Source organism: Xenopus laevis, chromosome 9_10S (assembly GCF_017654675.1).
Source record: "Xenopus laevis strain J_2021 chromosome 9_10S, Xenopus_laevis_v10.1, whole genome shotgun sequence".
Classification (NCBI taxonomy): Eukaryota; Metazoa; Chordata; class Amphibia; order Anura; family Pipidae; genus Xenopus; species Xenopus laevis.
In genome coordinates this window covers 98,855,930-98,868,903 of record NC_054388.1, presented here as the reverse complement: position 1 = coordinate 98,868,903, position 12,974 = coordinate 98,855,930, and the positions used below count along the sequence as shown (strand labels likewise).

The 12,974-nt window shown below is 43.3% G+C and overlaps 1 protein-coding gene across 2 annotated transcripts in view; it reads left to right on the top strand.

Annotated features, from left to right (window-relative positions):
• usp31.S (ubiquitin specific peptidase 31 S homeolog) overlaps positions 1 to 12,469 on the top strand; it is a 40,951-nt gene extending 28,482 nt beyond the window's left edge. The window contains exons 12-16 of one of the 2 annotated variants that reach the window (XM_018239200.2): positions 973 to 1,092; positions 2,418 to 2,643; positions 3,809 to 3,967; positions 6,087 to 6,239; positions 9,549 to 12,469. In XM_018239200.2, the coding sequence (XP_018094689.1) occupies positions 973 to 1,092; positions 2,418 to 2,643; positions 3,809 to 3,967; positions 6,087 to 6,239; positions 9,549 to 10,939 (2,049 nt within the window). In that variant the 3' untranslated portion in view covers positions 10,940 to 12,469. The remainder of the gene's footprint in view (positions 1 to 972; positions 1,093 to 2,417; positions 2,644 to 3,808; positions 3,968 to 6,086; positions 6,240 to 9,548) is intronic. The other variant, XM_041579260.1, reaches the window with a different exon arrangement.
• Positions 12,470 to 12,974: the final 505 nt, after the last annotated feature.

Here is a 12,974-nt window from a genome sequence, read left to right as displayed (position 1 = left end):
AATAGCAACATCAGCAGGAACTGCTCTCTGAAATGCTTGCTTGGGCTTAAAGGGGTGGTTCACCTTTCAGTTACTTTTTAGTATGTTCTAGAATGGCCAATTCTAAGCTACTTTTAAATTGGTCTTCATTATTTATAGTTTTTAAATTATTTGCCCTTCTGATTCTTTCCAGCTTTCAAAAGGGGGGGGGGTCATTGACCCCCATCTAAACAACAAATGCACTGTAAAGCTACAAATATATCTCTATTACTCGCCCCTTTCCTATTCTTATTCATGTCTCTTATTCAAATCAATGCATGGTTGCTAGGGTAATTTGGACCTTTGTAACTAGATTGCTCAAATTGCATACTAGAGAGCTGCTGAAAAAAAAGCTATAATAACTCAAAAAACACAAATCATAAAAAATTAAAACCAATTGCGAATTGTCTCAGAATATCATTCTCTATACCATACTAAAAGTTAATTTAATGGTGAACAACCCCTTTAAATCTTTGGGGTGTTTATAGGGTAGTCCACAGGAGATTTTTGTAGCAAGCATTAACACTACATGCCCTATGAACTGTATCTCATACAGACTCTATAGGAATCGTAATTCAAATATATTTGCATAATGCAAAAGAAAAAAAGGGTGGGACTCTCATGTAAGCATGCTTTGAATTGCTCGTTTCTGGCCTTGTCCCTCTGTTCTGTGCCAAGTGCATTTTTGGGGCATTTAGATGAATGAATCCTTGTTGTTTCACATGGACTGATTTTAGGTGGTGCAATATCAGCGTGTATGTGTGCATATGCATGCTGCAGCTTTAGTGCAAGTAAGGAAAACTGTCAGAAACTGTCAGATGCCGTTTAGTCACACTAGATGGTTTTTTAGGCCGCCTGCTCACCCATAAACTCTTCACTGATACGTCCGCTGTATCTGCTATGCATTGCGTGTCTATGTGTGTATGCCTTATTGCTTGTGCTGCCTGTTTGCAGCTGGCTCCTGGTAATGCCTGGCGCTGCCCTCACTGTAAACAGCTTCAACAGGGCAGCATTAAACTCAGCCTGTGGACCCTGCCCGATGTGCTTATCCTGCATTTGAAGAGATTCCGACAGGTAAGATGTTGCATCATGCATAGAGCCATTGCACCTCATACGAACTTTCACTGCCAATAGCCGCTAGGGGATAATAGCGCCAATTACATTAGGAGCAACTTGAGGTCATTGCAGGGGTTAAAGGGTTTTAATTAGGGATGCACCAAATCCAGGATTCGATTCAGGATTCGGCCTTTTTCAGCAGGATTTGGATTGGCAGAATCCTTGTGCCTGGCCGAATCCTAATTTTCATATGTAAATTATGGGGAAGGTAGGAAATCACATGACGTCATCACAAAAGAAGAATTGTTTCCACTTTTTCTTTTCCTGCGCCTAATTGGCATGTGCAATTAGGGTTCGGTTCGGTATTTGGCCGAATCTTTCCCCGGGGATTCGGCCAAATCCCAAATAGTGGATTAGGTGCATTCCTAGTTTTAATAAAGCAGTTTAGCAGGCTTAAAGGAGAAGGAAAGGTTAAAATTAAGTAAGCTTTATCAGAAAGGTCTATATAAATACACCAGTAAACCCTCAAAGTAATGCTGCTCTGAGTCCTCTGTCAAAAGAAACACAGCATTTCTTTCCTTCTATTGTGTACTCATGGACTTCTGTATCAGACTTCCTGTTTTCAGCTTAAACCTCCAGGGCTTGGGCTTGAGCATGCTCAGTTTGCTCCTCCCTGCTGTAATCTGAGCCCAGAGCTATGAGTGAGCAGGGAGAAACTCCGGCACAAAATAATGTCACAGCAAGCGAATCTGGAAGCTGCTATCCTAAACAAACAGAGACCGTGTCTACAGCTGTTTACTCGGATATGGAAAAGAATTCTAAAGAATTAAAAATGCTATTCTAATTTGCACTGCTGTGACTAATCTATTGACCTATAATTAAACTGCCTTGGTAGCTTTCCTTCTCCTTTAAGTAAAACATACAACCTGTAAGGCAAGCAAACATAAGGCGTGGTAATGAAACTTGTGGCCCATAGTTCTGCTGTTTGTTTGCCTTAAATAATGCATGTGGCTAAAGGGATGCAGAACCAGTTGCCAGCATATTACCTGCATACTTTGTATGCCGATTGCTTTAACCTTGTTCAATGGGGAGATGGATTGGGTCATAAAATATAAAAATAGGACTCCTGTCTATCTAAAGTTGCGTTCTGAAATGCTTACTAAATATGATTTGGTACCACAATGTTATAACCTTTACTTCTCCTTTAACCACTTAAATTAAACAAGCTCCACTGTAACTCTTAGTAAACGGTAACTGTAGGAAATGTCGTGTCAGGCCAATAGAGAGCACCCTCTGGTAACTCATTTTGGAACAGGCTTTGCAGTGCTTTCATTTTCCTGTAGGATGGTGATCGGAGGTTAAAACTGCAGAACATGGTCTGTTTCCCACTCACTGGATTGGATATGACCCCCCATGTGGTAAAGCGCAGTCAGAGCTCCTGGAGCCTACCTACTCATTGGTCTCCATGGAGGCGGCCTTATAGTTTGGGCCGGGACCCAGAAGATTTCATCTATGATCTGTACGCAGTGTGCAATCACCATGGGACAATGCAAGGGGGCCACTATACAGGTAAATAATTGGGATTCTGTCATGATTTTTATGGTGTCGTTTTTATTTCTAAATTACACTGAAAATAATTCACTCTACAATATAAAATTTCATTCCTGAACCAACAAGTGTATTTTTTATTTAGTTGTAATATTGATGTGTAGGTGCATCTCAGGTCATTTTTGCCTGGTCATGTGCTTTCAGAAAGAGCCAGCACTTTAGGATGGAACTGCTTTCTGGCAGGCTGTTGTTTTTGCTACTCAATGTAACTGAATGGGTCACAGTGGGACCTGGATTTTACTATTGAGTGTTATTCTTAGATCTACCAGGCAGCTGTTATCTTGTGTTAGGCAGCTGCTATCTGGTTACCTTCCCATTGTTCTGTTGTTGGGCTACTGGGGGGGGGGGAGGCAGGTGGGTGACATCACTCCTACTTGCAGTACAGCAGTAAAGAGTTACTGAAGTTTATCAGAGCACAATTCGCATGACTGGGGGCAGCTGGGAAACTGACAATATGTCTAGCCCCATGTCAGATTTCAGAATTTAATATAAAATAAAAATCTGTTTGCTCTTTTAAAAAATGGATTTCAGTGCAGAATTTTGCTGGAGCAGCACTATTAACTGATGTGTTTTGAAGTATTCCTTTAATCCAGGGGTCCCCAACTGCTGGGCTGCAGACAGTCCTGAAGCGGCCCACCGAACAATTAACGCAGCGCGCCGAAATGGACGCTGGAACGCCAAATTGAACACCGACCCCTGCAAAAAAAATTGGCTCTTCTTTTGGTCCCTGGGCCAAAAAAAGGTTGGGGACCCCTGCTTTAATCGGTCTCTGTGGCTGCTAAAACTAAACGTGTGCACTATATAGGCAGGATGGCATCAAGGCGGCTTTTATTTGTACCATGCTCTCCAATAAAATGTTGAAGGAGGTAGTTTTAGCTGGGATTTAATTGTCGATAACTACATTTTTGGGGGTACATATAAATGTTCTTGCAGCCCCTGTATACACCCCCTGTGGTGTATATTGTGATCCATAGACCCACCCAACATACCTACAGTCTTTACTCCCCCTCCCACACTAGATGCAAGTGAGGGTTGGTCAGGAATGGGTGTTGAGGGACGTGAGGGAGGATTCATAGGTCCTTACTGGACCCCTCTGTATGTGTTAACGTGTGTGCATTTATTCCAGCTTACTGTAAGAACTCTGTAGATGGCTTGTGGTATTGCTTTGATGATAGCGACGTTCAGCCCTTGGCAGAAGATGATGTGTGTGCTCCTACTGCTTACATCTTGTTCTATCAGCGCCGGGCAGCCGTCCCATCATGGTCGGCAAATAGCTCTGTTGCAGGTAACATACCCCAGATATCTGATATGCCAGTGCTGAGTGGGCTACACCCGCTATTTTTTTTAATATCTACAGTGGTCGCATAATCCATTTGTAGGCCAAATGGATATTGCTATAAAATATAACTCAAATTAAATGTTTTATTTATGGACCTCTTTGTTTCATATATTTCATATATTTTCTGCTCCATCGTCCTATTCTATTTTCCACAATAGGTAAGGCAGCAAATAAGCATTATGCTCAGATCTTCCCTTTTAATCAACCTTTAGGGCGGGCTTTCTGTAGTATTTGAAAATGTATTGGATTCCATGCACACCATAATAGAAATAAAAAAAAGAAGCCGCTTTATGTAACCAATATCCAAAGCATACACTAGAGGAACGAGTTACAATATACTAACTAAAAGGATACACTTAAAGCGATACACGTTTTTATAAAAATCATAGGAACGTGCCAGTATCAAGTAAATGCTGCACCCGTAATCGTTCCCCCGCAAAGCCGCCCCCGAAAACCTGCGTTGACCCGGCCCTCCGACACTGCTAAAAGACCTTCTGAGCCGTTTCAGTGACGCTGGGCTTGGGGCGGCGCGATCCTTCCATAGGCCGATTACAAATAAAAACAGAACTTCAGCCTATGGAAGGAAGATATGTTAGTGTCAGCGGGTCAGCAGCACACATGTTCGCGGGGCGGCTTTGCAGGGTTTTTTTTTCGGGGAACATTTACGGGTGTAGCATTTGTTTTATAATGACACATTCCTATGGTTTTTATAGGAACGTGTCAGTATAGCTTTAAAGGTGAATTTAACCCGTAATTAAAAAAAAAAAACAAAACCCTACCTAGACTCCCCTCCCGGCAAATGCCGCTAATTTTTTACTTACCCCTCCGTGCAGATTCTGGCCATGGGAGTTCACGGGCGCCATCTTCTGTCTTTTTTGGAAGTTTCAGCATATGCGCAGTTGGAGCAAATTTTCCAGTCCCAAACCCACTTCGCATGTGCCGAAAGTCACTAAATTTTTTCAGAAACTTTCGTGACTTTTCGCGCAATGGCAGTTGTTCAGGATGGGAAAAATACTCCAACTGCGCATGCGCCGAAAAAAAACACTAAGATTACCGGAGAAGAAGATGGAGGGGTTTTTTTTTTTAAACAACGGGTTGAATTCTCCTCTAAAGCCCAAAAATCAGATCTAGCAAAAGCAGGCATGTTTGGGAATGCGGAACCCCAAAGATTTGGAACACACCCTTTAGCAAGGTGAAATGTAAATAAATTGTTTCCACTGTTGTATGCTTCTGGTATTACCAGTAGTTACTTAAAGCTGCTTTGTAAACATACCAAATGCCTTCTTAATGATTTTTTTTCTACTATGGCGTGTTTGGAATCAAATACATTTTGTTTATTGCTAATACTGTTTACATTGTATCATTTTGGAAAAACAGATTTCCTTTACACCCACTTTTTGCAAGATATATTTAAAGGAGAACTAAAGCCTAACTAAAGTAGACTAGAAATGTTGTACATTATGTTTTGGGCTTCTGTACCAGCCCAAGGAATCCACAACCCTTAAGCAGTAAAGATCTGTGTCTCCAAAGATGCCCCAGTAGCTCCTCATCTTCTTTTCTGCTGATTCACTGCACATGCTCTGTGCTGCTGTCACTTAGGGAGCTTAGGGACCCACTCACAATATACAGTACACATAGAATAGAAATGTCACAATATAAGGCTGATTAGTAATTAATACAGATAATTACTACATGGCAGCACAGAAACCAGTGCAATTAGCATCAGAATTTAATAATCAGCCCTGTAGCATCAGCTTATATTACAGACAAACCTCATTTTCTGCTGGATAATTAGTGATGACCCCTAAGCTTAGCTTCTCAACAGCTGCTCAGAGCCCACTGAGCATGTGAGTGTCACAGACACTTTCCAAGATGGTGACCCCCTGTGACAAGTTTGAAGTCCTGGATCATTGCTGTTATTGACGAGCTGAAACTTTAGGCTGGTGCGTATATAGAATATGGCATTTTTGGCCATATTAATTTTTAGGGTTTAGTTTTCCTTTAAAATGATTGGTGTGCCTTCCATTTATTGTTTTTGCAGGTATTAAGTATCATTGTTTTCCAGGTTCTACCAGCTCGTCCCTTTGTGATCACTGGGTTTCCCGTCTCCCTGGAAGCAGACAGCCCAGTATAGCTTCTGCGGCCTCATCTAGGCGCACGTCTCTTGCATCACTGACCGAATCCGTGGAACTGACAGGGGAGCGAAGTGAGGATGATGGTGAGCAGATTACCATTTTACTAGGGATGCGCCAAAGCCACTATTTGGGATTTTATTAACATTGTTAACATTTATTTATATAACGCCAGCATATTTCGCAGCGATGAATCCCCGAATCCTTCATGAAAAATTAAGCCGGATACTGAACTGAATTTGAACCCTAATGTGCATATGCAAATTAGGGCCAGGAAAGGAAAAAAGTGGAAAGTTTTTTTTTTATTTTTTTTTCACTTCCTCGTTTTGTGACGTAAAGTCATGATTTCCCTCCCTGCAACTTAGGATTCGGATTTCGTTCGGCCAGACACAAGGATTCAGCCAAACCGAATTCCGCTGAAAAAGGCACAACCCCGAACCGAATCCTGGATTCGGTGCACCCCTACTTTTTAATGCAAAACTAACCAAGTCTAGTGATACTCGGGTCAGAAAAAAATTTAAGCCCCCAGCAGACAAATGATGATGCCTCTTCTGAAAGTATTGGCTGTGTCAAATAACCCACTTAATTAACATAGCTAAGCCATCATACTACAGAAGTATTCTCACATATACATCAACAAAACCCTCCCATCACCATACACAGTCGCACACACCCAATGCAGCAACTAGGGATGCACTAAATCCACTATTTTGTATTTGGCCGAACCCCCGAATCCTTCACGAACACATTACATTTCTTGCGAAGTAAAAGGAAAACCTTTTGAGTGAGCATACTTCCTGATACGTGGATATGTAGTATGTTCTAGCTAAATAAAGGGCGTTTTTTTATGATTGGAGGCAGTACATTACTTTTTTTTTTTTTTTTTTTTTTTTTGTAGAATAACAATCACAACCAGAGCTTAAGAGTCTTAATATTTCTGCAGACCTGGTTAATTAAAAACATTTTGGGGTGCGCAACTTATTTCAATGGATACTGTCACAGGAAAAGGCATCAGTTAATAGTGCTGCTCCAGCAGACTTCTGCACTTAAATCTGTTTTTCAAAAGAGCAAACTGGGGCTAGACAAATTGTCAGTTTCCCAGGATCCCCCAGTCATGTGACTTGTGCTATGCTAAACTTCAGTCACACAAGGAGATTTTGTGGCCTCAGGCAACTTTGGGGCGACTATTGAAAACGCATCGCCGCGTGTGCTTTAGCGCAGGCGACTTTTCATTATAGCCTGTGGGAAAACGCGCTGAGGCAGTTCATGTAGATTGTCGCTCAGAAGACGAGGCGATTAGTCGCCAGTCGACAAAATCTCCCTGAATCTCCTCGCGTGAACTAACCCTTACTGCTGCACTGCAAGTTGGAATGATATCACCCCCTTCCTTCTCCCCTTCCTTCCCCCCCCAGCAGCCCATCAGCAGAATCCATGTCCCACTGAAACTCCTTCAGTTACATTCAGTAGGAGAAACATTGGCCTGCCAGAAAGCAGTTCCATAATGCAGCACTGTCTCTTTCTGAAAGCACATGACCAGGCAAAATGACCTGAGATGGCTGCCGACACAGCAATATTACAATATTACAACTAAAAAAATACACTTATTAGGAAATAAATGTTATATGGTAGAGTGAATTATTTGCAGTGTAAAGTGTCATTTAGAAATAAAAACTACATTATAAAAATGACAGAATCCCTTTAAGTTATAGATTTGTACCAATCACACTCAACAGTATTTCGATTGTCCTAGAGGGGTTGTGTTTAAAGAACCCAATAATTACTGGCACCGGGATGATAAGTTCATATCCCTTTAACTGCTTACCAGTTATGTCTGTTGGTTCGGGTGCACACTGCCCTGAAACCTTTGCTTAAAATCTGGAGCAGTTTCCTCTCTAGTAAAAGCCTTAAATAATGCACATTAAATGATTTTCATCGCTTACCGAATCGGTGCCCAGACCCGTGTGCAGCCACCCCAAGTCCATCGCCAAATGAGCACGGTATTTTCAGTAACCAATCATTACAGCAGCGCACTCCGGACCGCCATAGAAGACTGCCAAATCCAGGATTCAGGTTAAAAAGTTATATATTTTATTTTTACATCTGATATACAAACAAGCGTCTGAGGTCTGACGCTTTTCGTGATAGATTTGTAACAGGCAAGCCTAAAGCTGAATTCATGCAGCTCCATAACTAATCCATAGAAACCAGTCAACAATTACCTCTGATTGATAAACTGCACTTATGAATGCAATGTGATTGGTTACTGCAGTTACTTAATTCTTACCCACAGTTACCGTATATACTCGTGTATAAGCCGACCCGTGTATAAGCCGAGGTACCTAATTTACCTAAGAAAACTGGAAAAATGTATTGACTCGTGTATAAGCCTAGGGGCCCCATGTCAGATTTCAAAATGTGAATGTGTAAATGTGTAATCATGTTTTATGGCATAGAAATCTATCTAAAACTATTTAAAAGAGCCTCCCCATAATTCCATCAGCAGGAACATGACACTGCAAAAATATGCTTACCCTGAGAAGGATCAGTGTGGGCCAGGTTATAAATAGCCATTGAACCTCACATACTGGCACCCAGTACATTTGAATGTTGGAGTTCCCTGTGACTCCCACCATAAGTCACAAGCTTGGCATGTTTCTATCTGACAACAGCAAGAACTTGCCAGGCAGCATTGTTCTCCGCCCTATGTACCTGGCGTAATGATGACAGAATGAAAGGGGAGTGACAAGGCAATTTATATGTACATGTACAGCTCCACAGATAGCACTCTGCTGCTGGCAAACTTGGAATCAAGCTTTAGGACCTTTTAACAATGGCCGCCAGGGGCCCTGTGAAAGAGCTGCAGGACGGTTCACTGTGTCCACTCTCCGGGCGGCGCGTCCTTCCCTGCCGGCGTAGATACCGTAGATATGCCCAGCAGTGCGACCCCCTGTGACCCGGCCCCAGCAGGACTGTCTGTGACGCCGCCCGGAGCAGGTCCAGGAGCTCCGGGCGGCGCGTCCTTCCCTGCCGGCGTTCGCTCCCAAAATGGCGGCGCCCATGGCCGCCACGTGGGTAGCGGCCGGCGCCGCTACCCACGTGGCGGCCATGGGCCGCCGCCATTTGGGAGCGAACGCCGGCAGGGAAGGACGCGCCGCCCGGAGCTCCTGGACCTGCTCCGGGCGGCGTCACAGACAGTCCTGCTGGGGCCGGGTCACAGGGGGTCGCACTGCTGGGCATATCTACGGTATGACCCGTGTATAAGCCGAGGTTGAGTTTTTCAGCACATTTTGGGTGCTGAAAAACTCGGCTTATACGCGAGTATATACGGTAAGTCATTTTTGATACAATGTTGTTGGTTTTATACAGAACCTGATGTTTCTTCTTTTCCCCACCAGGTGGCTTTTCCTCTCGTCCGTTTGTTCGCAGTGTGCAGAGGCAGAGCATGTCTTGTCGTTCCTCTGTTACCAGCCCCCTTGTTGCAAATGAGAATGGATTCCGGCCATCTTGGTCCCTGTCTGCAAAACTTCATCTAAGGGCAGCCACTTCCTGCCGTCATCCCTCTGACTCTCCCGTCCTTGGATCGTCCCTCAGCAAGATCGGGGAGGCAGATGACAGCGTGTCAACCTCTTGTTTTGGAAGCCTTCGAAATCTGTCAGGTAGTTTCCATGATCACTTTGAGGGTGGAAGGCGAGAGCATCGAGTACCTGGCCGTGCACCACTTGCAGTAGCAGAAAGCGGATCACCTGCAGAGACGGTGCCCAAAAAATCAGCTCCTTCTGATTCTTTTGGCAAGAGTGCAGCAGAGCTTGTGAGTCAGAACCCACTGCTGGATCCTCTAGACAATAATAACCATATTGCCTTTGTGGATCAGAGTGATTCTGTCTGCTCCTCCCCAGTTAGGGAGAGCCCCCAGAGTGATGAAATGCTAGGTAAAAAGACTGTAGCCAATAAGATAACAGAGCAAGAAAAATTACCACTGGAAACAGAGAAGGCGCAACCAACCACGGGCACGTGTGTTACTAATGGAAAGCATGTGCCTAAGACCAAAAAGAGTGAAGTAAAAACACCTGTACGTCGTGCAACAACACAGCCCCGGAAGGAGACTGGTAGAGCACAGGACTCCCCTCTATCGCCTTCTCAGCAAAGGCAAAAATCTATAAATTCCACAAATAGTAGCTCCCCAGCCCCTAAAAAACCGACCCCATCTAGCAGAACCTCTTCAATGTCGTCATCTACAAGTAAACATCGGCTACCAGAAAAGACTCTTAGCCGAGAAGGGTCCAAAGTAAGTCTGGGCTCAGACAAAGCCGGTGCATCAAAAGCCAGTAGCACTTCTCAGCCTGCACCTCCCAAGGCCACCGAGAGTGCTGCAGAAAGTCGCACTATTCGGAGTTCTTCTATGGCCAGCCTCCGCACCCCTCAGAGTGCAACCCGATCCAGTCTAAAGAGGGACAGCAAATCTGAGGAAAAAGGACTGAGCTTCTTTAAGTCTGCTTTGAGGCAGAGGGACAGCAGGCGTTCAGCAGATTTGGGAAAAACAAGCCTTTTATCAAAGAAGGCCACAGGAACAAAAAGCTCAGGTCAGGAGAAGCCTGAGAGTGCTCCGCCCTCAAAGGCCACTGAGGTGGCTCCAAGTCCAAAAAAACATTCTGCCTTACCTGCACACAAAACCAAGTCTTCCCCCAATGAAAAACCAGTTCAGCCATCTCCCTCTGGGAAAAAGACTGCTGAGAAGTATCTAAAGAGGTTCCCTTCAACGGCAAAGCCATCACCCAAAGCTCAGTGACCATGGGTGCAGGGGCAGCTGTGTGAGCTCCTGGAAGCAAAAGGAATGCAAAAGAGCTGTCCCTGCGAACAACTGTTGATTGGAATGGACACACTTTCAGTTCTCAGCCTTTTTGTACCTTTTTGGGGTTGGGTTATTCTCCTTGTTATTTTCTCACCTGTAATAGCAGCATGAACGTTACCTGTTGATGCATTAAACAGCAAATCTGCTGGCTGGAGAGGGCCAAGCAAGCCACACCAGCAGATCAGTATATTGTCCAGCAAGTACTTCTAATGCGGTCATGCCTGTGTGAGAAAGGGGAACTTTCATTTCTCTCGCCTACTTAAATTGCTGCTTTTATCTTTATTACCGTCCTTACCAAAGCCCACCCGTGTGTCTGTTAGAAAAGAATGGCAGGGTGAGGGTTGCATCCCCTGGCTCCAATGGAGGAGTCACAAGTTCACAAGTCAAGTTCTAGGTAGAAAGAAAGGAGCTGCTTCTTAACACCGCCTTGGAGGCAAATTACTATTGAGACGTCACGTTTCCAACCATATCCAATATCTTTGTGGCACTTCCCATCCCAGAAAATCTCATAACATTTCATCTGAAATATCAGTGGGGATAGGCCTATGTTTGTGCCAAGCGAATTTCTCATTGTAATCCACTACCTGTCGTGTAAGAGGTGCTGGTCCTTGTTCTATGAGTTAATAACCATCCTGCCTATGTCCCTGATTTAACTTATTTGATCATTAGATGCGGGATGGCACCTTTAGCTTCTTCAGTTAAGGTTTCTGGTGCGGGAGGCAGTCTGTTATTGAACCAGAATCTGTCCATAGAATTGTCTCTCTTTATGAGACTTGATTAATGCTCAATAATCAAATGAATAGCCAGCCATATAACAGTTGATACAAATCTCTCTGGAACACACACTAAGTGCAGCGCATCACATGCGGATAAGGGTTACAAGGTCCTGTAGTTAAGCACACACTTTAAAGCAATCCAGCGCTTAACCTTTCAACATGGCAATCTATTTATATTGTTAATTGCCTGCTTCCCGGCCTTGACATTCTACTATCCATCCTTTTCCACCGCAATTGTATAGAAACAATAGGCATTATATTCTACCATTCCATGTATCATTAACATTGAGATCATAATATCTTTATTGGCTTTGAAGACGTTTTAAATAATATCTGTCCTATAAGACTTAACGACTCTTGCATAATTGCAGACTGGTAAGATACACTGAGCTGTCGATAGAATTACGTGGTTGCCGCTCTCTCGCATTCTTTAGCCTTTAGTATTTCCAATGACGTGACTTTTTGTCCTCAAAAGAGTTCATATTTAATTAAGAAGTTAACATTCCAAGACATTTTTCATTCTCTGCCAGACCTTTAACAAAACCACTCCGCTCGCAGCATGCGTGCTAGTTTCAGCATGCGCGCCTAACGACAAGAAAGAAGCATTATTTAGGCATGACGACTGCCTACGAAGAAGTGGCCAAATTTAACACAAAAAGGTATTGGTTGTGTCTCACGGGATCGTTTTTTTTTTTTTTTAATCAATGTTTTTTTTTGTCTTTTTGAAGGGAACGTTCTGAAATCTGTTTATATACACTACGAATATATTTATGTATATTTTTTTTTTTAAATATGATTGAACCATTGTTTATTCATTCATCATGTGATGTGCACACATTTTTTTTCTGCTTTGTTGCAGATCTCATGGCAAAGGCACCTGAGTTTGCTTGAGAGCCAGGGGTTACACGGCACAGTACTTTTTTGTTCTAAGAAAGTTCAATCGCTATTGGGGATATGCTGATAAATGAGTTGGCTCCTCTCTTATTTGCTTGCAGCACAACTGGACTCTCCCTTAGGCGACAACCCCCTTGCCCCTGCTAGCTGAGCAATAGTTTTGCATGGCAACTTGTTAATGTAATGCGCACGCACTTGTAACTATGCAAGCAACCAATAGGAATCACTTTGGTGCTCTTATGCCTAGCTAACTTTGTACAGTAGATTGTGTGTTCTTGATTTCTGTATATATATATATATAT